Source organism: Phyllostomus discolor, chromosome 3 (genome assembly GCF_004126475.2).
Source record: "Phyllostomus discolor isolate MPI-MPIP mPhyDis1 chromosome 3, mPhyDis1.pri.v3, whole genome shotgun sequence".
NCBI classification, from domain to species: domain Eukaryota; kingdom Metazoa; phylum Chordata; class Mammalia; order Chiroptera; family Phyllostomidae; genus Phyllostomus; species Phyllostomus discolor.
Genome location: NC_040905.2, coordinates 91,637,399 through 91,662,751, shown reverse-complemented (window position 1 = coordinate 91,662,751; position 25,353 = coordinate 91,637,399). Strand labels below are relative to the sequence as shown.

The 25,353-nt window shown below is 62.6% G+C and overlaps 1 protein-coding gene across 7 annotated transcripts; it reads right to left on the bottom strand.

Moving 5' to 3' along the window:
- Positions 1–316: 316 nt before the first annotated feature.
- Positions 317–25,152, bottom strand: SH2B2 (SH2B adaptor protein 2). 7 transcript variants are annotated; one of them, XM_036020777.1, is made up of 11 exons: positions 21,339–21,476; positions 17,465–17,619; positions 12,934–13,066; positions 11,241–11,968; positions 8,012–8,113; positions 6,184–6,275; positions 4,807–4,897; positions 4,534–4,699; positions 3,858–4,066; positions 1,366–1,537; positions 317–833 (listed from the first exon to the last, which is right to left on the bottom strand). In XM_036020777.1, the coding sequence occupies exons 4-11, from the start codon at positions 11,937–11,939 to the stop codon at positions 493–495; spliced, it is 1,872 nt and encodes a 623-aa protein (XP_035876670.1). In that variant the 5' UTR covers positions 11,940–11,968; positions 12,934–13,066; positions 17,465–17,619; positions 21,339–21,476; the 3' UTR covers positions 317–492. The 7 variants fall into 7 exon arrangements, with proteins under 7 accessions (XP_035876670.1, XP_035876669.1, XP_035876668.1 ...); XM_036020776.1 differs by lacking the exon at positions 12,934–13,066 and having other exon boundaries at positions 21,343–21,481; XM_036020775.1 differs by lacking the exon at positions 12,934–13,066.
- Between the last annotated feature and the right edge of the window lie 201 nt (positions 25,153–25,353).

The window sequence follows — 25,353 nt, the reverse complement described above, 5'->3', positions numbered from 1 at the left end:
TCAGGCCACCCCTTCCCCAACCCCTCTCTCACAGCTCAACTGTAAAGCCCCTTCCTCAACCCCTGCCCCGCCACGCCACGCCCCGGGGCAGTCTCGGAGTCTTTGACTCGGGTACTTTATCTCTGTGACTCATTTGAGGACTGCCGACTGTCTCCTCGCTAATGGGGAGCAGGGTCCCACCCAAGACTGAGCTGGGTGGGAAGCACTCGGCGTCAGGCCACGGCGTACCCACGTGTGGTTTCCCGCTCTCCCCTGCAGTGCCAGAAGGAGCAGTGCCCACGGCCAAGGCAGGAGAAAGGACCACAGGAGAGCCAGGTGCAGTCCCTAAAACAGGCTCTTTAATAACATTTATGTCTTCATTGAAGAGCTTCGCTTTTCCCGCCCAGCGCCCAGACTGGGGCCGACAGGGTCCGCTGGACGGATGGACACAGGGGGGCGGTGGCGAGCGGGTCCGGGGGGCCCCAGGGTCTGGGCGCCGCCCGCGCCACCGGGCTAGTAGAAGGAGTACTGGTTCTCCACCGCACGCGTGCGGCCGCGCGATCCATCGCCGGGCGCGGCCTCAGGGGCCTCCTCTGCAGCGCTCGCCGCCTCCAGCAGCCGCTCCGCGCTGTTGCTGCGGCTGCGCGCGCTCGGCGGGCCCTCCGCGGCGGCGCGCGGGGCAGCGGGCAGGGATGAAGCTGAGGATGACGAGGCGGAGGAGGACGAGGCGCCACCGGCCTCCGAGGGCGAGGCAGGCGGGCAGGTGGCAGCGAGGCTGGCGAAGTAATGCTGGCCTGCCGGCTCGTTCCAACAGGCGGGGGGCGCAGGCACGGCGCTGGGCGAGGGCCCCGGCTCTGCAATAGGACCCAGCGCATCAGTGCCCAGCCTGGGTTCCCTAGTCACAATGTGTCAGACTGGGACCAGAGACCCGGAGGAATGGGTGGCCTGGGGTCACACAGAGAGTCAGGACCCGAATTCAGCCCTCCAGGTTCCAGCCCACGCCTCCGGATAGTATCACGGGTACAGGCGGCACTGCGCACGCACCATGAAGCTCAACCCGCAGGCGCTGGACACCGGCACTCACCCTTCCGCCGCGCCCTCCATCCGCAGCTCAGCGCGGAGGCCCACCTGTGTCCAGGGACTGCCAGGTGCTGCCTCCCAGCAACTTCCCTCCGCCCGCCGCCAGGAATCACTTGGGACACGCCGGTGTCCAATCCTGATGGCACTGATTGCTTACAGCTGCCCACGGGAGTCCTGGCCCTCACCCCACTGGAGCTAGCCCAGCTGGGATGTGCTGCAGGGCGACCCCCCCCCGCCCCGCCCCGTCTCCCACTGCCCATCTGTTTGCCCTCTTGAGCCATCGCTCCCGCCGGCGGGGCGTCTTACCGGGTGCGGGGCCCTGGGCCCGCACGTAGCTGCGCAGGGTGATGTCTGCCGAGCCGCCGGACTCCAGTGGGATGGGGTGGGTGTGGAAGTGCCGCAGCATGTCGAGCACGGACTGGAACCACAGGTGCTGCACGTGGCACTGCCCGTGGCCATTCAGGGACAGGCGCAAGTGCTGTGGGCACAGATCCACAGTCAGCAGTGGGGCCCCGCACTGGCAAGTGCCTCTGGGGGTCACGGGGAGGACCGAGTCTCACAGAGACCCCGGGGGCATGTCAGAGCAGGCACCAACCCTGTGAGCCCCACCTCAGGGTGGGGTCACTCCTGGGGTGGGGGTGGGGAATGGGTGGGCAGCAGACACAGGCTAGGGCTGAAGGGAGTAGACTCTGCCCCTCTGTTGGAAGCACCCACATCACGCCCCTCACGCTCCCCACATAGAGTCTCCAAGAGCCCTAATGAGGTAGACTTCATAGCCCCCTTTTATCAGAGACGGGGAAACTGCGGCACAGGGAGGGAGTGACTCAGCCGCTGTCACAAGGCACAGAGCTCACGTCTGTGTGATTCTCCACCCTGCTGTCCCCACAGGCCAGAGCCCAGAGGGCCGGAAACCGCGCTGAGGCGGGCTGGCGGGGGGTGACAGTGTGTGCTTCCCAACGTGGCCGAAGTGGCTGCACGCGGAGCGTGGGGCACAGGCTGCTGCCCCAGGGCCCACACAGGGCAGATGCCTCAGGCCAGTGAGCCACAGCCTGTGGTCTCTAGGGCGAGCCTTACTGTGCTCAGTATGCGCCCCACAGGAGGGAGAGTGGCTGTCCTGGGTGTGTATGGCAAGAGGGGAAGTGATAGGAAGGTTTCAGGGCCTCAAGCCCAGGGGGGTGGGGGGTGTGGGGTGCTGGCCTAGCCCTGTATAAAGGACAGAAGCCGAGGGCTAGGATGGTGGGCTGGCTCCATCATTGATCTGCCCACCCACAGGGCCAGAAGTCGACACAACGGTGAGAGCAAACCTGGGGGGCCTAACAGGGCAGGGACTCTGGGGGCAGAGACCCAGGGTGGAGCCTGAAGCAAGGGGTGCATCTCGGTCTCTGGGAAAACACTTCAGACATTTACTACTGAAGGTGAAAAGAAGGCCAAGGTCCCTCTTCTTGAGGGGAGTGCGAGCAGAAGGCAGGGGTCCTGCTGTACCCCGCCACTAACTTATCTCGGCCCGCTCTGAGGGGGCAGGAGCTAGCGTGAGTGAGTTCGATGCTGGGACTTGCCCCCAGAAGGACAGGAGTGTCCAGCGCTTCCTCCTCCCATGCCACCCGTGCCCCCGGATTGGCTGGGCACCATCCTGGTCTCCGGCTTGGGCACGAGTCGGATCCAGGCCCTTCAGGGAGGCTGCCAGGGGCGGTGCTGGCAGGAAGTAAACTTGGGGTTGCCAGGGGCGGTGTTAAGTGCCTGGTTGTCGGAGGAACTGGTAAGGGCGGCTGCTTTCCAAGGAGGTGTCCCTGGAGAGGGGCTGCCTCCTCCGCAAAGTGACAACAACGCAGGACACAGGCCCAGGGAGCCAGGGGAGGGCTGGCACTGGGTCAGCTGGGGGCGGGGGCACTGACCACCAGGGTAGGCCTGGGCCGGGAGTGCTGGGGTGCCCCTCCTCCATCAGGAACTGGCGGGAGCCGTGTTGGGGGAGGAATCCAGGGTTAGGTCTGTTTCCTTATCAGAAACTCAGGATGGTGTGGGGGTGGGGGTTGAGGTTCCTGCCCATTCTGGTCACACTGGAGCTCCCCCCGGTCGCGTTTCCCTGTGTACCTCAGGCCAGCACATTAGCACGCAACGCCGTCCTGTCCCGAGAGCCCAGCCTCCGGGTGCGCCGTCGCCCCTGCGCCGGGCCCTGTCTGGACTGCTCTTCCCTGGCACCGTAAACGTCCTCCCTCCACTGCACGTCCCGGGTCACGGCCTCCTGCTACTCCCGCTGGCAGGGTCAGGGGCCTCCCCTGGCCCTCCAGACCCACGGCCCTCCTGCCCGGCCCAGCTCCTCCTCCCTCATTTCGTCCTCTAGGGGCCTGTGTGTGGTTCCCTTCCACATCCCTTGGCCTGAGCACAGGCCTGGCCTGGGGCTGGGGCGCAGGAAGGGGTGGTGACCTGACCTGAGGAGGCTAGAGGCGGGGCTGTCTGGGAGTAGGAGGGGCCAAAGGGTCTTGATTGACCCCGGATCTGCACTGAGGTGGCTCTTGGCACAGACCTGCAGAAGCCCCTGTGCTTCTGAGGGGTCAAAGCTAGGTTCTCAGAAGGGCCTGGCCTCCTGAGTGCTAGGCCACCAGGAGGTGACTCTCTCTCTGGATAACGGAGAGGCCGGATCTGGAGCAGAGAGGGTGGAGGGGCCCAGGTGGTTCAGAGAGCATGTCCAGGAAGGCTGGGCTCAGCCGCACCTGCACCCATGGAGCCTGCTCCTGGGGTGTGGGCGCGGCCTCAGGACCAGGGTCACCCCTGCCGCCCCCACGGTCCCTCTGCACACTTGCCTTGGCCTTGCCTTGGAAGTTGAAAGTCAGCACGTACTCCCCAGGCCGAGTCTCACTCTGGCGGATCACGAAGAGGCCATGGCTGCGGGACCCGCCTGCCAGCACCAGCTGTGCCGCCCTGACCCTGGACAGGGTCCCGTGGAACCAGGGGTAGTCAGCGAGCTCCAGCTCCGGTGCCTCTTCGGGCTCAGGCTCCGCTCCCTCCTCCCCTGGCGAGGATGACAGAGGGAGGGGCGTGAGGGGCAGGAGGACAAGGATGTGCAGTATCTTGTTGGGTTTTTACAGGTAGGACGCTGTTTGGATAACGCCGTTGGGGCCGGACCGGCCCCTCCCACTAGTGAAGCCTGCTCCGCCAGCTGAGGCACAGAGAGGAGGAGGGCTGCCTGTGGTGTCTCCACAGGCAGCAACAGACCTGGGAACAAGTCCGGTCCGCTTGCCACAACCCCTGGTTCTGACCCCCACACCCCTTCTGCGAGCATTTTCTATCGAGACCAGGGTCTTGTTCTGGGACTTGCCTACGAAGCCCGAATTCTGAGCTGCTGTGCACAGGCCCCGGTGGGAGGAAATGTCTCAGCTTCTGAGGCCCAGGAGGGGCTCCGGAGGGAGCTGGGGTGCCTGTGCGCCGGGGCTGGGGGCGCAGGAAGGCGGGCTGGGGGCACAGGCTGCCCCACCGTACCTGTGTTATTGCCGTCGCCACCGCTGCCGCCCGGGGATTCCAGGGTCTCCAGGAAGGACTCCAGTGGGACGTGGACTAGGGACTCACTGATGGCGTCTCGAGCTCGGCTGTGTGGGGCCGTCACCACAGCTGCCGTTGTCTCTGAGGGCCGGGGCAGGTCCACTGCGGGAGAAGTGGCAGTAAGAAGCATGTCTGCCTGTCTGGCCATGTGGGGAGTGACCACCCCTCCAGCCCTGCCTCCCACGAGGCCAGTCAGCTCTGCACCCGCCTACCCTCGGTGAGGAGCTCACAGCTGCAGGAGGCTACTCGGCTGGCCAGACAGCCCCCCCGGGCGCAGGAGAGCTCTGTGTCTTCCTCGCTGTCCCTGTGGAGACGAGAAAGCAAAACTGTGCTCAGCTGTGGGATTTGGACTGTGGCTCCTCACAGAACCAGGCGGCGGCTGACCTGAGGTCCCTGCGCCTCCATGTCCCTCTGTCACACCCTCAGCTTGTTCTGTGGTCACCCATGGGTGAATGGGCATATAAGAGAGGTCTCCAGGTGGGTGCAGTCCTCCTAGAGGTCACATGACCCCTGCCCACTACCCTACAAAGGGCTGGCCTCCTCCTCGGACCCCATGGAGCCCCACAAATGGGGGCAGTGCCCGGCAGTGGGCAGGACCAGGGCAGCTCCCCTCCCGGCCTGAGGCCTTTGTCTCCCCATCTGTGACCCGGGGTGCCTGGGACCCTGCCAGCTCTAAAATGCTGCAAGGCTCACCTTCACAGGGTCCGGGGAAAGGGTTTGCAGAGCAGATGGTTGGGAGGGTGGCAGGGGAGGGATTATAACCACTTTGGGGATCAGGGGGCCGGGGAGGCGCTCAGGACTTTAATTGTGCTTCCTTAAATGAAGCTGTTAATTAGAAAGCAGCAGCCCCTCCCCCCCGGGGGCTTGGCTCACCCCATTAGTCAGGGGAGCTGTTGCCAAATGCTCTGCTGCTGGTCCGCCCGCCCCTCCTACCCTTGGCCTCGAGGCCTCTCCTGCACGGCACAGCCAGCCTCCCCATCGCTCTTCCTGCACGCGGCTGACCGCGGCTGCCCTCTGCTCACTGCCAGCCGTGCGTGGCTCCCCGCTGCCCTGACGTGCCAGCCTTCCCAGCTCTCATCAAAGTCCCCTCTTCACCAGCTCTAATTCTAACTGCTTGAAGGCCTCGGCGTTCCCGGCAGGCCCCAGCTCACCCACACCTCCACACCCTTTGCTGGGCTGTTCTCTCCGCCCTCTCCTGCCCCCAGTCCAGTTTCTTTCAGCCTTGGAGATGGTGAGCCCCTCTACCGGCATGGCTTCTGAGCCCCAGGGTGGGTTTGGGGCCTCCGCCCTACTCCCCCACCCCTGCACCTTGGGCTCACCCCATCGCTGCCCTTCTCCTAGTGGTCTCAGGCCTCCCTGGGGTGAGGATAAGATTTGGTCCAACTTCCTTCTAGGTCCCCAGACCCTGGCCCTGAGGAGGGAGCCTTGAAAAGCCTGCTGGGGGTCAGGGTGGGGGTGGGGGTGGGGACGGATGAGCGGCCAGCACCAACCTGGGTGAGCGGCCACGAGGAGAGCCGTCTCTGGAGCTCAGCACCAGAGCGCTTCCCTCTCCTGCTCACCCGTCCGTCCCGGGGTCGCTTGGGCACTCACCCGGGATCCACGCAGCCCTGGATGTCGGCCACCCACGAGTGCTTCTGCAGGGAGTCGATGGTCTCCAGGATGTACTCTGCTCCATTCTCCACCTGGGGAAGCGGGGCCAGGAGTCCAGACAGCAGTCGGTACCTCAGCCCCCTCCACCCTCAGTGGGGGCTCTAGACCCGAGACAGGCAGCTCACCCTGCCCCTCTCCCACCGAGGCTCACGGGTGTGAGCGGCAGGGAGGGCAGGGCGTCACCACCAAGCACCACCCTGAACCCGAGCCAAGGTCCTGGGTGGAGCCCCACCCCGAGCCCTCAGCAGCCCCTTCCTCTGGGCCCACCGCTGGGGGTGACTGGGGATGACGCTCAGCTCTGCTGACCTCAAGTCCCCAGGCACTGGACGTGTGGCCTCAGAGCGGGCCGTGCTGGCTGGGGAACGGCGGGCCGGCACCCTGGATTTGGGCTGAAAGGACCTCGCAGCCCTCTGAGCAGGCGAGGGGCCAGCTGGCTCAGCACTCTGGTTGAGGGCTCCCCTGCCGAGTGCCTGGAACTCTGCCTCTGAAGCCACACCCCTGGGACCCGAGGCCCCCACGGGGGAAGGAGGACAGGCCTAGCCCTCGCCTGGGGCAGGCTGGAGTGTCCCCCTGCCTGTTTGTTGTCTGGTGACCTCACTCCAACAGCCCTGGGAGGGAGGCAGTGTGCGCTCCCCGTCGTACAGGTGAGCAAACAGGCCCAGAGAGGTCAGGCAACGGGGTTCAAGTCCCACTAGCACTCTGTGGCAGCGGCGGGATGTGAACCCGGGTCTCTGAGAGGCTGTGTGCCCTTGGCTTCCCAGCATCGCAGAGCTGGGAGGGTCCTTGGAGACCACCTCCAGCCCCTCTCTGAACAGATGGGGAAACAGGCCCCGAGAGGGGCTGGCCCGGAGCTCCTTGGCCTCAGGGCCCCGCAGCGTAATCAGCAACACAGCAGCCACTCGGCTGTTGGGAACGAGGCTCTGGACCCATCTCCGCAGCAGACAAGCGAGCCAGGCAGGGAGGGACTGCATCCTCAGCCCCCAGCCGGGGTGACTCAGGGTGTGGGGTTGGCAAATGTTTCATTTAGAATAAGGGAGTTCGTGACTGAACAAATAGGGGCGAACAAAAGCATAAACCCAGCCAGGAGCCTGGAGGGGAGGGTGGGGGCTCCATGCAGCTTTGGGTGGGTGGGACCAGGTTCCGGGGAGTGGGCCTCACAAACATCCTCTCATCCTCTGAGGAGGCGCAGGGCACAGTCCTGGTGGCCTGCAGCCTGTCTGTCCTCAGCAACCTGAGCAGACCGCCCCTGTGACACGGTCCCCGCAACAGGAAGAGCTGCCCTCAGCCCCAGCAGGGTGCCTACCCCTGCCCCCACCGTCCACCCTTAGAGCCTCTGGGCCCTCTGTGGGACCAGGTGGCTTCCCACGCTCCAGGGCTCTGAGACAGGAGCGTGAGTGTAACTGCTGCAGGCTGGCGACCAGCTTGCCGGCCCAGGGGGTGGGCATGTGCTGGTGCCTGTGGGGGAGGGGGAAGGGGAAGAGAGGGGAGAAGTGAAACCCAGGAGCTTCACGAGGCCCAGGAGGAAACAGGAACGGGCCCCAGGTGGGGGGTGATTCCCCGGGGCCCTCGGCTCCAGAGCCCAGGCCAGGATTTAAGTCCCAGATGGGTGCTCGCCACCTGTGTAGGGTCCTAAGACTCCCAACCAGGGATCCCTCCCGCTGCCCTGCTGCTGGCCCCTTTCCCTCCCCTGCAATGGCCTCATGCTGTGCCGCCCGTGAGAGAGGTGGCCGGGGCAGCCGGAGGACCTGCGGGGCCAGGGCGGACTCACCTTGAGCACAAACGTGTTGTCCTTCTCCGGCATCTCCAGGGGCATGGTGGTGCGGACCTCGATAATGGCTGAGAGGGGGATGCTGACCTTGGGCCTGGAGGCCTGGGAGGCCAGAGGAAGGGGTAGCGAGGGTCACCACAGGGCCTCCGGAAACCCTCTTCAAAGCTCCCCGCCTCCCGGAGCAGCCCTCAGCTTGGGGGGCACCGCAGCCCCGCCGGCTGGCAGCGAGGCGCTCTGACCCCGCTTCACAGGCAGGTGAGTGGGGGAGTCTTTGGGAAACAAAGGGACTCCCCACAGTTACACAGCAAGTCAGGGGCAGAGCCGGGCTGGCATCCGAGTCTCCCCCCTTTCCCGAGCCCCAGCCCTGCTGGCCGAACAGTGCCTGGGCTGCCCTTCCACCCCGAGCACCCACCGGACCTGTGGCTTCCCCATTTTTTGACCTTGATCCACAGTAAGAAACATATTGGATGTTGTGGCCCAGGACACACACAGTCTACATCTCTGAAATGAATGTCAGCAGACGTTATTACTCTGTGTGATGGAGTGTGGTATTTTCTATCTTATTCTGGTTCGTTAAAAAAAAAAATGCTGGTCTCCCCCTTCAGACTAGAAGTCCCAGAGCACAGGGCTCTAGGGTCCCTGACTCGGAGCCCCTGGAGCCGGGCAGGGCAGCATCTTCCCGGTGGAGGAAGAGGGGCCAGTGTGGGGTTCAACCCAGGTGAGCTGGCAGAACTCCCAGGGAGGGCTGCTCTGTGCCCGGCCCTCCCTGCTCTGCCCCAAAGCTCCTGGCGGTGATCCGAAAGCCCACTGGGGCTGGCTGGAGACTGAGATTCCCGGCAGGGCTTGGGCTCCGGGACAGGGACTTTCTCAGGAGGAAAGGGAAGGGCTGCACGCTGGGTGGGCAGGCGGATGGGAATTCCCGGCAGCACTGGCTATCATCCAGCGGGCTTGGAGTGGTGACGGAGGGGCCGCTGACCATGGCAGGCCACTGTGCCAGGCACTGGGGCTGGGGGCCATGGTGCTCGAGTGGGTGGAGCAGGCAGAGGCCTGCAGTGAAGGCCCGGACTGGCTATTTTGGCTGGGCTCCTGCTGGCTGGAGGTGCTGATTCCCTGGCTGGCATTTGAGGCCGATCTGTCTCGGTCCAGCTGCCTTTCACCCCACTCTAGCCACACCGCACTGTTCCCACTTCTCCGGACAGGGCCATGAGGCTGTTTCACGACCCAGACCCTTGTCACTCAGCTTGTGCCTCCAAAGTGCCTGTCCTGGGGCCCTGCGGCCTGGTGAGCACTTATGTGGCCTGGGCTTCACTTCCTTGGTGCCCCTGGAGCACCCAGCGCTCAGCCCGTTGAGGGTCATCATCCAGTGCTGTAAGCACCAGCCTGCCGGTGGCTCCCACCAGGGCAGGGGGCCAGCCGCGCTGCTCTCTGGGGCCCCAGGAAACAGCCCTTGAGCTCCTGTCTGCTCCAGGGGCGTGGTCTGGCCTAGGGGACTGAGAAGCAGTGGGGCGTGTCAGCAGGGGCACACGCTGGAAAGTTAGGGGAACCTTGGGAAGTTAGGGAAACTGGACCTGAGCCCTCACCACGGTAGGGAGCAGTTCCTACCGGCTCACTCCGGAATCCCGAGCATTTGCATGACAAACGCAGGACTGGAGGCCTGATTAGAGGGTGGGGATAGGAGACCACTAGCTTTCCTCAGGGGTTGGGGAGGGGACCCCTCAGGAACCCTGCCTTCTGCCAGGGCCGAGTGGTGGGCTCAGAGGGATAACCAGGAAGGCACCAGCTGCCACTTCCCTGTCTCCGAGGGCAGCAGCCGCTGCTATTTACAGCCGGGCAGCTGTGACTGCCACTCAGGGCCTGGAGGCCTTGAAGGCCTGGGTCTCTGCCTCTGCCCTTTGGGTGACCCTGGGCAAGCCCCACCTCATTCCCACCCCCTGCTGGACCTTGGGCTCCCTGTCCGACAAGGGGTGGAGTTGAGCTTCATGGTCTATGATTTCTCTCTGGGAACTAATAGTGGGGCCTGGGCAAGCAAACAGCCCTTGGGAAGTCTGGGGCGGGGGTCCTGGGACTTGGGGAGAAAGCTCTTTGGACAGTGAGCATGTCCCTAGGAAGTCACTTCTCATGCAGCTCGTGGGCATGCAGTCCTGGGGAGCCCATGCCCCGCCCCTCCCGCGGGACCTGCAGTTCTGGCAGAAGGAGAGAGGGAGAGATGGGGGCAGAGGTGAGAGGCTCAGGCTGACTAAAGGCACTGGGGTGGAGTGGGGCTAGGGGTAGGCGGCAGCCCTGGGTGGCTCTTGGGGGTGCCGACAGCTGCTACACCAGCCCAACCTCCCACCTCTCTGAACCTCCCAGTGTACAAGGAGCTCCCACCTCGATGCTCCCTTCATTCCTGGGACCCCCGGGGGGGTGGGTATAATTGGTCCAGCTCTGCCACCCACAAACTGTGTGACTTCCAGCAGGCCACCCCCCCCCCAGCCCCCATTTATTTTCTCTCCTGTGACCTTGAGACCAGGAGGCCAACCGTGCTGGAGTACCGGAGGAGACCACCCACCAGGCCCCCACCAGGCCCGGCACTCAGTGGGCTCTCAGAATCGGGCACTATTGTTACAGTTACTCTCACTTTCTAAACAAGGCAGGTTTGTTTCATCACCCTGGAGGAGACCCAAAGCTTCGCCTAGGGCTCTTTTGGTGAGCCCTTAAGAGGGGGAGGGGACAGTGTACTCCGTGAGGGGAAATGGTAATGACAACTAGAACTTAGCTTTTGAAATCCAGGCCAAAAAAGGGCCACCTGGACAGCGGCTAAGCTGCAGCTTGGCAGCCAAACTGGGGATTCACGGATTTCTACCATCATAGATGCAGACCTCCCCAGGAGTGGCACCTTGGAGTGCCACTGTCACTCCCTGCCCTCAACCCACAGGCCTCCTCTCTGGGCGGCTCCAGCCACCAGGGGTGTAAGGTAAGGAAGAGAGTAGGGCAGTGAGCCAGGCTTCCCAACGCCATGAAGAACAGCACCCCAGAACCTGTCCCATAGCCAGAGAGCTCTCTGAGCCTCAGAGGTGCAGAGAGGCCCTGAGGAGTGACTTGCGGGACTAGCAGAGCGCCCACATCCCAGGATCCTGACACTCAGTACTCCATCTTGCCAACCAGACTGGGCAATGCCAAAGCCAGCTACCGGCACCCTATCCTGTGCTGACGGCATTACACCATCTCCCAGGTGGGGGTTTGCGCTCACCTTGGGTGGCACGAAGAACTCTAGGCGGAAGCGCTCGCCTGCCACAGCCCTGCGCAGGAGCAGGCGGCACTTCTGCCACTGGGCGGCGCCCCCCGGGCCTGTGGCCGCATCATCCGCCACCATGAAGCGCAGTGCACCCTCGCGCTGGATGTCCACCAGCTCCACCTTGGCCGCCAGCGTCCGTGACAGCCGCAAGCGCCGAGTCCACTTGTCACGTGGCTCAGCCGGCGGCTCGGTGGCACGTGGGGTGGCGTCAGGCTCGGGAGAGGCGCGCCGGTGCCATATGTCGCGCATGCCGTCCACCACGCACAGGCTCATGTTGCGCAGTGAGAAGCCCTTGCGGACGCGAGCCTTGGCTGCCGCTTGGGCCGACACGTCCTCGGAGCTCCGAGAGTGGCTGCATGAGGCCGCCTTGAGCGCCACTGGCTCCGGCTCCATAGCATCAGGGTGCTCAGCCACTCCGGCCACCAGCATGCGGCGCACCTCCTCGCTGAATACGTCCAGGAAGTTGCTGGCAAAGTGGCGGGAGAAGGAGGCCCCGGCGTCCGGTGTGTCGTAGGCCGGGTTGTCCCGCAGGAAGCGGCAGAACTTGTGCGCGAAGTCCACAGCGGCAGCCTGCGCATGCAGCTCACAGAACTGCCGCCAGTCCGGGACTGGGGTGGCGGAGGCAGCGGCGGGGCCGGAGGCGGCACCATTCATGGCTTCCGTCCCATCGCAGCCCTCTGCAGCTGCAAGTTAGAAGAGTTCTTGGTAACTTTGTGACCTCCCAACAGAGCACCCACCTGCCCTCTCTCTGGCCCCCCTCCCTTAAGGGCCCCCTGGGGTTGTGCGTTGGTGCGGGGCGGTTCTACAACCTGCAGCCTTTCGGAGCAGGACCAGTGTGTGAAGAGGCTCACCAGGGAGGTAGGGGGCAGTATCCGCAGGGGTGAAGACCCCACTCACTCTTTTCAAACAGCAGCCTCAGTTAGGGAACCCCAAGTCAATCCTGGGCCAGCCAAAGGAGGCTGTGATGACGGGATGACAGGTGCCTTGAAGTGAGGGCCCCACAAGCCTCCAGTGACCTCACTTCCTCAAGTAACCTCTTCTGAGAGCCGCCAAAGCCCCCTGGACAAGAAGTCATGTGCAACCTTCTGGGGTCTACTTTTGAAATATGCCAGGAACCCAACCCCTCCTCCGCTGAGGCCATCCAGGGACCCACATAACTCATGCTTTTGCAGGCAGTACTTTAGCAGCCTCTTCACTGGTTCCCCAGAAGCTGACCTCACTCTGGAGCCAGCTCTCCACCCAGGAACCCAGTCATCACTTCTACAACACAAGACACATCGGGTCCCTGCTCTGCTCAAAGTCCTGCGATGGTTCCCGTTCTGCTCACGGTCAATGCCCAAGTCCCACCCTGGCCCCGATGGCCTCACGTGACCTGCCTCCACTGACCTCTCTGGCCACACTGGGCTCCTTGTTGTGAAAGCAGGCCAGTCACCATTCCCACCTCGGGCCCTTTGCACTCTCCTGGAATGTTCTCTCCTCCACACTCTGTCACCTCCCTCAGGTTTCTGCTCCAACGCTATCTGGTCTGGTGGCCTTCCCTGTCCCCCACTCTGCTGAGAGTAAGAAATGCTCCTACTCCCCCCTGCACCGGCGTCTCCTGCCCTTTGCCTGCTCACTTTTCTCCGTAGGGTTTACCCCTCTGACGTACCATTTATTCACTTGCTTGGTTGTGCTGTCCCCTCTCCTCGCCCCTTCCCCCAGGAATGTCGGCTCCACAAGGCGGGTATTTTAACAGTCTTAAAAGGGGCCGTGTCCCCAGTGTTTGGCACATGGCAGGCGCCCTGTGAACAATGAACGAACGACCGGATGAACAAGTGAATGTGTTTTGCGTTCTGGGCGTGTCACAGCTGTCACCACCCAAACTCTCACGCGAGGCCTGGGATTCTCACCCTGACCTCAGGACTTGGGGATCCCCTCCTAGTGTGAATCAAATCTGACTGTAATGTCATTGAAGGCGCTGCCTCCTCTGACTTCTCCCCATCACAACGGCCCGCACACCAAGCTTGTGTCTCCACCTCCTGGAGCCGGGCTCTGTCCCCAGTGCCCATACAAACCCGGCCTCTTGAAGAGGCCCCATTGCAGGAATCCAGCTCTCTCCCGACCCCAGCTTCCTCCTCATTCCCAGGTGACCCCCATCTCTCCTTCTGGGTTGCCAAACCACCTGGTGCCTGGGAGCTTTGCCTCCTTGTCCCCCAACATGGCCATTGCCCCTGGGGCATGGGCACAGTCCACTGGGTTTCTGCAACCCCCTCCCAAGGCCAGGGGGCATTTACCAATGGAGAACAAGAGGGGTGATGCAGTCCTGCCCTGCCTTGGGGAGCCCATCTTAGGGGGTCAGCCCACAGTCAGGGGAACTGAGGCAGAGGGTCATGCCCTCAGCTGCCCTCCCAGGATCCCACAATTCCTGGCATGGCCCTTGCAGCTCTTGGGAGTACCATCTCATCTCTCCTCTGGGATCCAGACTCTAATTAAAGCCAGGTAAAAATAGCTGCTCCACTTCTGTGAGCTCATGTGCAGGGCCTCTGGGCCGTAGGGCACTGTGGGAATTCCCTCTCACCTCGGGGCAGCCTGGGCCCTGGGCTGCAGTCAGTAACCACAGGACAGCCCCAGGGAGGAAACAGGCCACTGAGCATAGATGACAGTTTTCCAAGCCGGCAGGTCTCCTCAGACTCCTGCCCTGGTCCTGGGGGAGAGGACCTCGAGGAGCTGTGGAGACTTCCTGAAGGAGGCGGGGCCTGCCTTGGGCTTCATGCCTCAAGAGGACGCCGAGGGCCCTCCCTGTAGGCCTGAGCATGACCTTGGAGGCAGACTCACCAGGACAAGGGAAGAGGGGTTGGGGAGAGTGGGGGCTGAAGCGTCTGTCAGCTTGGCTCATGCTGGGCCTTTTTAATGCCCTGCTCTTCCTCCTCCCTTCATCTGGCTAAACCCTACTTATCCTTCAATAATTAATTGAGGTCTACTTCCTCCAGGAAGCTTTCCCTGACCTCTGCCTCTTCTGCCAGCTGGCATGAGTGTCTCCCCTGAGCTCCCACAGTCCCTTCCTCAACGTCCCTCTAGCAGGGTGCAGACAGCAGGGTGCTCCAGGTGTGCTTCCGTGTCTCTCCCGTAACCCGGCACAGGCCCTCTCTGGGGGCAGGAGGTAGGCCTGAGTCACGTCGGTAATGGAAGTGGAGGCAGAGATGCACCTGCCACCACCACCAAGTCCTGCAGAGGCGAGCTGAGGCCTCAGCTGCCCCCTGCGGGGTGGGAGCGAGAGGAAGCCCCGCAGCTGAGCCTGTCCCCATGCTCCAAGCCCATCTATTTTACCCGGCACGGCAGTGCTCCCCAAAGTGGCCACTTCCCCCTGGACCGCTGAGGCTGCCAGGTGACACGCCAGCCTCGGAAAGGCTCGCACTGGAGCTAGCGCCAAGTGTGGATGCCCCTGCTTGACATAATTTTGCTCCCCAATGCAGCAGGTGGGGGCAGGGGGGAAGTCAGTCCCAGTTCCCCATCCTCTGGCATTAATCCCTGTCCTCTCTGCTCTTCCTGCTGACAACATTCCCAAGGAGAAGTGGCAGAGTGGAGAGACAGGGCCCTGGGGAGGGGCTCTCTCATGGTAGGGGGTGGGGAGGGGGTCCCAGTGTGCCCTCCCTGGAGGTAGAGGTGGCACTCAGAGAGGAACCCTCCAAGTATATGGTGGCTGTGGCCACGTCTGGGGCAGGGACTGGCCTGGGAGGCTGGCTCTGTCTTGACCTTCCTCACCCACCCTTGCCGGCTGGCCAGCAGTCTAGGCCCGATGCCCGGCACAGCAGCCCTCAGTGTCCCCTGGGTCTGGCCAGGGCTTCAAAGAAGTGGCAGAGGCTGGGAAGCCAAAGGTAAAAGTCACAAGCAACCAGATCGGCAAGCCCCATACTTCATTACAGATGGGGGGACTGGGGCCCTCTGCAAAGGGCTCTCTGCAAAGGGGAGGCGGGAGGTCACACGGAAGAGGGCTCAGGCCCAGCAGGGGCAAGGGTGAGCTGTGGGCCAGTCCTGGGATGAGGCCGCGTACAACAGCCTTGGCGCACCTGGGCTTGAGGCCTGACCCCACAGCTGGCTGGGTGAGCACCTCTTCCTATAGCCCCGGGGAGGCAGAAGAGACCCGTGGGCCAGGGCAAGACAGCGCAGGATGGGACAAGGGGAGGCCTGGGCTCCACCTTGGGCCAGGCCTTGGGTCTCCCCAGGCCCCGGCACCACATCAATAAAACGGCGCAGGACACTTTAGACTGGGGCTACCGGGGGAGGAGGCACAGGCAGGGGACAGGCAGGGCGTGACCTTTCTCCTTCCGTCTTCTCTGAGGATTGGGATGGAGATAAGGGGCCGGCAGGGGCAGGGTCTGGGCACCGGGCACTGGCTCCCCGGGGCCCCGGGGGGCAGGCCACCTCCCTCCATCATCACCAGGTTTTTGTTTGTTTGGTTGTATTTTTTTAGGCTTAGCTGGGCTTTCTGGCTTCTCCCGGAAAACTGTGTTTTGTTCCCATCTCACCAGGACTGGAGCGAGATGGGACGGGGCTTCAGGGAGGCGGGGCACAGGAAGCCGAGCAGAGTCTCGGCCCCTCGCCTTTCCAAGCCACGGACTCTCCGAACCCCTCCGCCAGGAACCCAGACAGAAGACGCTCCCCCACCCCTACTCGAGCAGAGGCCTGGGAGAGGGGGCAGCTGGCCTTCCGGTGGTAAAAATAGAGCTGACAATTGGAAAAAAAAAGACCAGCCGTCGGCCCCCGTGGCACGCAGTTCCGGATCCCACCGCCAGGTCATTTCTTAAAATATTAATGAGGCGTCTTAGCCGCCCCCGCTAATGCGCAGACGACCAATCGATCTACCACACAGAGGGCGGTTGCTTGGGGCCCGGGAGGCAGGGGCAGGGGGAGGGCGCCTGGCCCACACCCGCAGGCATTCTCCCCACCAACAGTGTTTCTGGGGAGCCCCATGAAAGCGAAGGACGCCCTGCAGTGCAAACGAGCAGCACCCTGAAAGGCTGCCAGCCCCGGATGCACCCAGGCAGGACCTGGGCAGCATCCTCCTCCCACACCTCACGCAGCTGCGTGCTCGGAAAGGTACGCACACCGGTGAAGATCAGATCTAAGGGTGCTCTATTCTGGCTGGGGTGCCCACCCCCCATAAACCATTCATGCTGGGGAAACTGGGGCCTCTTCTTGGGGTCCTCCAATACAAGAAGAGGAGACAAGAACTCATTTGGCTCTTCCCTGCCCCTGGGAAGCTGGCCCAAACGGTGCGCACTGATGTCCTCTCCTCTGGGGTTCTCAGGACCACTGGCCTGGCCAGTCCAGTCCTGCACTCTACAAAGCTCCTCCTGTCCTCCATCTGGCTGTGCTTGCAGCTGCCCTCCTGGCCTCTTCGGGACAGTCCCCTCCGGCCCCCTGCAGGACACAAACTTTGGGGAGGCTGCTGCGTTCGCCAGGAGCGCCCCTGCGGGCCGGCTGCCTGAACCTCTGTCCCCTGCAGGAGGAGGCGCGGAGTCAACCGGGCGGGCACATTTTTCTCTTTCTCTGTTGGCTCCTTGGGTGTCGGTTCTCAGGCCTACAGACCACCTTACCTACCGCCCCCCAGAAGTGTCCCCATTGGGTAGGTTTTGAACCAAGGCTTCCTGTGAGAGTGAGGTGTGGCTGGAATTCCCCTACCCTTCCTCCCCAAAATATCTGTGCTCACCACATGACCCTGCCAGAAGGCAGAAGTGGGTGTGGGAGGAGGACACTGACCTGTGACTGGGACAGGTGCAGACTGAACGCCCCTGGGACTTTGCCTCTGAATGGGTGGTGGGAGGGGTGTGCTCTGGGGGTCCTGGCTTCCCTGAACATCACTTGCCATAGCTGCAAGGTGGGCCACCTGCTCTCCCACGCAGACTGCTGCAGGGCCCAAGGCCTGTGCAGAGGAGCGTGGAGAGCATCGCTGGGAGGCAGCTGTTAAAGCTGCTGGGGCAGCTCTGTGCCCTATGTGTTCTCACGCCTTGGACACAGCCCCACCCTTTGTCACTGTGGGAGAGCAGATGGCCTTCTGCTGGGCCCTCTAGCTTTCACAGACACCTGGAGCCTTGACAGGCCCTGTTGGCTCGGACCTGCAAACCCCCAGCCCTAAGGGGCCCCACAGCTGCATCCGACAGATGTTCCCATCACAGGCCCACTACCCGGTGTCTCCCTACCTCCACATCTGGTCATCTGACACACGGGGCAGCGGAGTGCTTACAAGCCTGAGATCTGGAGCCAGACCTCCTGCGCTGGAATCCCCGCTCCTCTGCTTCCTAGCCGTGTCGCTGTGGGTGGGCGACTCAGATGCCTGGGGCCTCAGTTTCCTCATCTGTAACAGAGGGCGATACCAGCACTGACTGCTATTAATGGGCTGTCGTGAGGATTAAAGAAGTAATTTGTTTAAAAATAAAGTTCCTGCCCTGGCTGGTGTAGCTCAGTGGATTGAACATGGGCTGCGAACCAAAGCATCGCAGGTTTGATTCCCAGTCAGGGCACATGCTTGGGTTGCAGGCCATGGCCCTCGGCAACCCCACATTGATGTTTCTCTCTCTCTCTCTCTCTTTCTCCCTCCCTTCTCTGTCTAAAAATAAATAAATAAAATCTTAAAAAAATAAAAATAAAAATAAAGTTCCTCAGCTCCCAGTTCTTAAATGTCTTGCCTTCATCCCCTCTTTCCTTCCCACTGCTCTGGGCAGAGGGCGGCAGAGGCCTCCTCCTTACTTCCCCTGCCCCCCCCACCCTCCCGACAAATCCAGGCTCCTCTGTGCAGCCAAGCCTGTCTTTCTAGAGCCCAGCTCCCACTGGGCTAGGCCCCTGTTGAAAACCCTCTTCCTCTCACATCTTCCCTGCGGGGAAGCCACTGGATTTACACCGGGCTCCCACTATGTGTCAGGAGCCAGGGTTGCAGGTGGGTGGGAGGGGACCGAGGGGCTACGCTCAGATCTGCCCCTTTCTGTGGCGGATGCTACTCCCCACGGAGCCCTGGAGAGCTCTCCCTCTGAGGCCCTGACTCAGAGATGGAGGTGCCCACCCACAGAGGAGGGGGCACCCCGACAGGCTGGAGGGCAGGCACATCCAGAGCTAGGATTTAGATGTCGGACAAGCAGGGAGTGGGGCCCAGAACGATAAGCTACACCCAGGCCTGGGGGCTGAGGAGGAAAGCCCGTCCTTCTTCAGGAGCACCTGGTGCTGGACAGTTCCTGGCCAGGCTCTGCGGACGGCAAGCAGGCTGGCATGGCTCTGGCTCTCGCTGCACCAGCCTTGCCCTCCTGGGGTTGCAGAGCAGAGGCACCCCCTCTCCCGCCTTGGCGTGAGCCTCGCAGTCTCTCCCTCTCTCCCAGTGACATGGATCTCGCCTTGGCCCTGATTCATACCCCTCCCAGACCTCCCTGGACCCTGACTCAGCCCCCCAAACTCGCAGGACACCATTCTCAACCCCTACCACTCAGCCCACCAGTGTGCATTCTGGCTTTTTCATGACACTCACTCATACCGTGTCTCCCCCTCAGTGCTGAGCACCCCAGAACCCTGGGTACTATGGATGCTGGTAAAGTTTCCCTGGGCCTTCCTCCAAGCAAGCAAACTCCCTGCCTGCCTGATATCCAGCACTGCAAACTCACCACATCCAAGTTCTAGTACATCCTCTTCCTCTAACCCCTGCTTGTCCTCAGCTCAGAGTCTTAGCACCCAGCCTGGCATCACCCCAGCTGCTCCACTCCTCTGCCCCAGTAGTTGACAGGCCTCGAGGCCACAGAGGCCTTGGTAACACCCCCTTTATCCTGTCCCTGCCTCTACTTAGCGCCCCCCCCCCCCCAACACGACTGCGCTGTGGCCTGTCTTCACCGGACTGCAAGCCGAGAGTTGAGTGTTGTACCCACCATAGGAGCCAGGGGGGGCCTACAAACAGAGGGTGGGCGGTAGCTGGCGAGAGAGCCCAGACCCTGCTCCACCCAGAGGGGCCCGAAGATGCTGTGCTCCCACACACTGATGCCCTGTCTCACGCTGCCCAGCCGGGTTCAGGCTGTGATCGCCTCCAGATTTGAGGAGTCACATCTGCTCTCCCCTAGGACAGAGCACAGCCATAAAAACAGATCCAGCCAGGTGAGGGGGTGGAGGGGAGAGAAACTTCCTCAGACTCCAAAGCTGCCACCACCCTTCGAGTCCCACGTGGACAGTAAGGAGCAGGGAGTGAGGCAGGCTCCGAGACTGGACCGGAACCCCATGGGGACAGCATCCAAGAAGAGGTTGGAGGCACCTAATCCCCAATTCCCTGCAATGCAGGACAGGCAGACAGTGCAAGAGGTAACAACCCGGTTCTTGCCTGAGAAAAGTGCTCTACAGACCTGGCTTCTTGTTGGTTGAGTGACTTTGGGCAAGTCATTTCGCCTCCTCACCTCTCTTTCGTTCTCTGTAAAGTGGAGGTAATAATAGTACAAAACCCACAGGGTTGTTGTGCAGACTACAGGAGACACAGCATGCTGCCTTTAGCCTGGCAGGCGTCAGCTTGAAGCCAGTCCCTCAGCCTTGGCAGAAGCCTGGCTCCACCTGGCTTGGGACGGGGGTCTTACCTCCAATTCTCCCTCGGGAAGTCTACCCTGGGGTGTGAGTGTGGGGGTTCTCCCTAGGAGAACTATGTTTAGAAACTTTAGACAGATTTTTCACAATACAGGTAAGAATAAAGGCATTAACTCTCCATCACTTAGAACATTCAACTAACCTGCATCAGAACGTCCTGCCCACCATCATTCACGCCCTCTGGAAGGTGAGAGGGGTAGAAGGAAGCAGCTCGTGGGGAACGCTGCCTCTGAGACCCGCACACTAGCCTAACAGCACTGCCCTCACCCCCAGACCTCTCTCCAGGTTTCTAGAGCTGAGAGGTTCTAAGGTTCGTCCCCACCCAACCTCCTGGATAGAGAGAGCAGGGTGGCTGGAGGGAAGAGATTTGTTCAAAGTGGGGGCCAGAATAGGGGGGAGTTCAGATCATACCTCCCAAAAGGCAGCCAAAGCCTCTTGGGATAACCAATCCCTGCTCCTCCTGCCCTCCCAGAGGGACTCACTCCCCCACACCCAGTGACCTGCATCGGAGGGGGCGACTCTTGCTGGTCACCCAGCTAGGCTGTAGGCAGCATCACCCCCATTTTACAGAGCAGATAATGGAGGCTCAAAGATGCAGAGGTAGGGTTCAACCCAGGTTTGAGTCCAGACTCTGGGGCTCTCCCCTGCACCAGCTTGGTTTACCATGCTCACGGTCACTCCCGCGGCTGCTCGTCCCCCCCTTCTCTGCTCCCGAGGGACCCGTCGCTGCAGACTCCTCCCCCTGAAGAGCTCACTTCGTGGGCTGCTGGGGGCCCAGGCGGATCCCTGCCCATGTCCGGCCTTGGCCCGATGGGCTGGCGCGGTTCTGGGGCCCGCGCTGCCCGCAGGTTCATCAATGGCCAAGGCCGAAAAGGCCTGAATGGAGGGCACGAACCCGCCCCTTCTTAAAGGCGCCGGGCTCTCGGGCACTCTCAGTGGTCCTCTCCACTATCCAGGGCTGCCGGAGAGCTCCGGGGTGGGCGGGTAGAGAATGGTGCTCGTAAGAAAGAAGGCCTGGGCAGAACCGAGGGCGTGTGGTCCCCACCCTCATTCCAGGTTGGCCCTCCCCGCCCCGCCCCAGCCCCACAGCCTAGGGAAAAGACCTGGCGCCCCTCCGCCCCAGCTTGGGACCCCCTCCTCTAGGGGGCCCGCTGCTTTCTCCCCAACCCTGGCCCTGGGCCCTAGAAGGGGGCGGGGGCGCAGCTGCTCCGGAGGCGGTTTGGCCCCTCCCGTTACTCCCGCTCAGCCCGGGATGGGGGTAGGAGAGCCGATCCCCGCAGGGGGCGCACGTCCCCGGTCAAGCTCCCTCTCACCCGCGCACACAAAGACGACACGCGCGGACCGGGGCGCGTGCGGCCGCGCTCCTCGGGGCAGCGGTGCGCACACACACGCATGCCCTCAGGGACTGACGGGGTCCAGGATGATGGACAAGGGGAGGAGGGGACGAGGTAGCTGAGGACAAGCAGGCCGTACCTACAGGCGCGCAGCTGCGGCTGGGCGGGCCAGGGCACCGGTGGAGCGCTGCCCGGACCTCGGAGGGGCTCCCGGGGCCCGGCGGCTCATGGCCTGCGGCGGGTTTATGCTCCCTCCCAGCGAGAGTCGGCGTTGGAGGTGGCTCCTCACTCCCTCGTCCACAACCTCCGAGGCTAGTGCGCTCCTCGCGGGCCCGGCGCGGCCCCGGCTCGGATCTCCAGGCTGCCAAGCCCCGCACTCTCCGAGCCCAGCTCCGCGACGCGCGCGCTCTGCCCGCTCGCCCCTGTGCCCCTAGCCCGCGCGTTGCGCGCCTCCCCGGCCCCGCCCCCGGCGCGAGTCCCGCCTCCCACCCTCCTCGCCGGCCCCGCCCCCACTGCGCCCCCGGCCCCTTGTGGAATCCGAGCTGTACCGGCGGCTGCTGCTCACTTCCTTCGGGAGGCAGCAGCGGCGGGGTGGCAAAGCTCTGGGGCCCAGAGGGATTAGGAAACAGCCTGCAGCCACCCCGTTTGGGGCGCGAGTACTTGACCGCCTCGTCTCACGGACTCGGCCCCAGGCCAAGCGCTGGAATCCCACCGTCGTGGAAGCGCCCCCGGAGCCCGGGGTGGTGGCTCCTGGAGCACGGCGGGTGGAGCCCGGGTGGGTAGCCTGCGTGGTGGGTCGTGGGCGCCCGCTGGTGATGGTTGCCCGATGGGGTTCGCCACTGTCCCAGACTTTCAGACGCCAGGGCAATGGGAGCCTCGAAGAGGCCCAGATGTCGCAACGGGGGAAGTCAACGTCTGCTTTTCAAAAATCCCGAGGGTGAGCACCACGCCCCCTTCCTCCAGCCCTTACGGTGCAGGAAATCGCCCCGAGGCTACAGGGCTGGGAAGACCTGAGCAGGTCCCCACCTCCCCGTGCTGGGGAGACTGAGGCGGCTCCTCCTCCCACCCCCGTTGTTAAGAGGTCATACGGGTCTGATAGGGGTATACAGCCCTGGCTTCTTCACCCCTGCCCCGCTCTACAGCCCCAGAACCAGGGCATAGGTTAGGGTCGAGTCCAGTCTGGCTAAGAAAATAAGACTCTTGTTGGCCTTTGTGGGCACCTGGGCGCCTGCAGTAGACTTCCCAGAAGGTGGAGGGACTCCAGCAGGCCCGGAAGGGGTCTGAGAGGAGAGGGAAGGCATCATTGCATGTGAACAGAAGTGTGGAAGTGCTGCTCAGTGATGTGACCCACTGAGGCTCCTGCAGAGAGGTGGGGGTGCCGGAGCACCTTCTCCCCTCCTCTCCCTCTTGCCCCCAGCCCCAGGCCCTCAGCCTCCACAAGCAGTTAGAGCAGCTCTTCCCTGCTCCAGCTAAACCCTCTGCAGCCCTACCTCTGGCAGTTCTGTGGTCTGCCAGGGAGCGCCTCCATCTGTTGCTTTCCTCTTGCAGAGTGCCCTTAACCTTTCCCAAAGCCATTTCACACCTAATTTCCCAGGAAGCAGGGCAGGCAAGGAAGGGTTTTTATCCCAGTCTTGTGGATGGAAGGTGTGGGGCCTTGAGAGGGACAGTGGGTTGGTGAAGGTGAAGACTGGCCTGGAGCCTGCCTGGACCTCCTGCCCCCGAGCCCTGGGGGGCCCTCCGCATGGGCACTGAAGCAAGGCAGGCCTTGTCTGAGGCCCTGAAACCTAGCCTCTCCCCTTCCACACGCATACAAGCTGCACTCTCGGCAGGACACGGCCAGCAAACATTTAACGAAAGCTTAGGTGTGGACCAGCCATAGACTGGAGCTCCATGCTGGCCTGGAGGCCTGGCCGGGAACCAGGAGACCTATGAGTGCGGCTGAGAGGGATGTAGGAATGTGAGAGGTGGGAGAGAGACCGCCTGTGGGGTGTCAGAGAAGAGAGGGAGACTCCGCACTGGGTGATGGGGCTGTGGACCCCACCCTCCTGGGAGATGGAAGAACCTGGCCCCCAGTGGACTAACCTGGTCCCGAGTAGTAGGCTGAGGTCCACTGATGGGCTGTCATTGGCCAGAGAGGGTCCTGGGGAACGGAACCCTGGGAACGCAGCCGGTAAGTCTGATCCCCAGGGAGGAGGAAGTGAGGAGGAGCAAGCTGTTTAGTGACTCTGACAGAGGAGGAGGAACTAGTGGGAGAAGTGGAAGTGACTAGGGTTGGGAGGGGTAGTGAGGAGGGGAGGGGCTGATTAGTCAAGAGCACATTTGTCCTGGGAATGGGAATGAGGGTCGGGAGGATCGTTTTATCTGGTGTCCCTGAGGGCAGGAGGCTCTGAGGTCTTGGAGGAAGTTGTGATGGGGCAGATGATGAGGGGGGTGGGGATGGGATGCCCCCAAAGGGGGCCCTCTGGATGCACAAACTCTAGAGTGTTTAGGGCTGAGACAGGGATTAGCACGGAGGACTCTGCCTAGGTGGGCTGCAGGGGGGGAGCTGGGTATGGGGCCAGAGTTTCAGGCCACCTGGCCAGTGAGGGAATGCCAGCCACCACCGACTAAGAGGAAGCTCCTTGTCTGGGTGGGTGGGTATCCGCATGGGTGGGGCTGGGCTGGGGGCCAGGCAGCCTGGAATCTATGGCTCAGAGGTGCCCCTATGCAAGGCTGGCACTCGGGGCTTGGTGGGCATGGACTCCACAGTGCCTGGTAAGCAGGGCCCCAAGGGAAGGGACACAGACAGACAGACAGACAGACAGGGCGTGACGGGAGAGCACAGCTCCAGGGCACCCAGACAGAAGCAGGGATTCCCCAGGAGCTGACGTCACATCCAACACACGTCACACATTCAACCACAGTCTGATGGGTCTTTCAAAGAACGAATGGATTTCTCTTTCTGATTGGGTTGCTGGTCTGCCCACGAGAACCGAGACACTGGGTTCAGGTTTCAGCAAAGCTCTGGACCCAGCTGTGGGATTCCTGGATGGAAGAAGGGGCAGAGACTGGCTGTGTGCCAGGGGCCACGCCCCATGTCGGCAGAGCCCCAGCTCCTCGTGTGCGCTGCTGCAGGCGCCCACCAGCCTCCCGCAGCCCCAGTCACAGGGCGCTAGCACCAGTGTGGTTGCAACCGTGTGTTTATTCAAAGCGTGCAAAGCTGAACGTGCAAGCGCAAACCGAATTTAGGAAGGTCTGCCTGTGGCCCCGAGGCGGTGTGCTGAGATGTTCTGCTTGGCCAAGGAGCACCTGGACGCTCAGACCAGCCCGTGGGTCTGAAGAGCCCGTGGCACGGGGTGCTCACCAGAGCCTCCTCGCCTGGAGGCCAGAATACCTTGCTAAAGAATAAAGCAAAAATCATAGTGGTCTGGGGGCAGGGAGTGGGCAACAGAAACTCACGCCCTCTGGGGCTCCTCGGGGGTGGGGTGGAATGTGACAAAGGCAGGCTGGGGGGATGGACTCAAAGGCTACTGGCCTGCAAGGAAGGGTCCTTTATCTCTTGGAGGTGGTGGTGGGTCCTCGGGGAGCCCTAGGGGATCCCAGAGCCCAGCACAGAGAGGCCAGGGGATCCCAGCTGGATTAACCATGGCCAGAGACAGTGGGAAGTCAGAGTCTCGGCACCTCTGCCATCGGAGCTGGTGGTCAGGCTGGGGGGAGGGCCCAGACGGGGCACTGGCTGAGACGGGGCCCAGCCTGGCCAGGCCTTGGGACTTTCTGGGCCTAGGAGGCCTGAAGTGGCAGAGACATTCTTTTAAGGGGGCCCATGGGGACCTGGGACCCCTGGAACTCTTGGGCAGAGGGCAAGGGCAGTTTCCTCGGGGGATTCTCTAGGGAAGTCTAAGTGATTAGAAGCGGCTGAATAAGCAGGGGGTGGGGGTGCTGTCATCACTGGTGTGAGCGGGGCGGCCCCGGGGTGTCACTGCCACAAGTCCCCGGCCGCGGCCCCGTTGTCATTCTCGTGGAACTTGTGCAGGTGATCGGCAAACCTGTGGGGCACAGAAACCTTTGCTGTCGTCAGGCGTAACAAGGAGAGAAGTGTGTGTATATGCATGTGGGGGGGGGTGGGAGTGGGAGGCATAGAGATCTCCAGGGGTTGTGCACCGTGTGATGGGGTG

Bases quoted from the DNA above. Each gene is read 5' to 3' on its own strand.
- SH2B2 (XM_028516991.2), bottom strand. From the start codon at position 23,324: ATGACAGCCCATCAGTGGACCTCAGCCTACTACTCGGGACCAG. The intron at 8,114-11,240 runs GTGAGCGCAAAC...CTGGCCTCCCAG, and splicing joins AGTTCTTCGTGCCACCCAAG to GCCTCCAGGCCCAAGGTCAG. The intron at 1,538-3,857 runs GCAAGTGTGCAG...CTGTGCCCACAG, and splicing joins ACTTCCAAGGCAAGGCCAAG to CACTTGCGCCTGTCCCTGAA.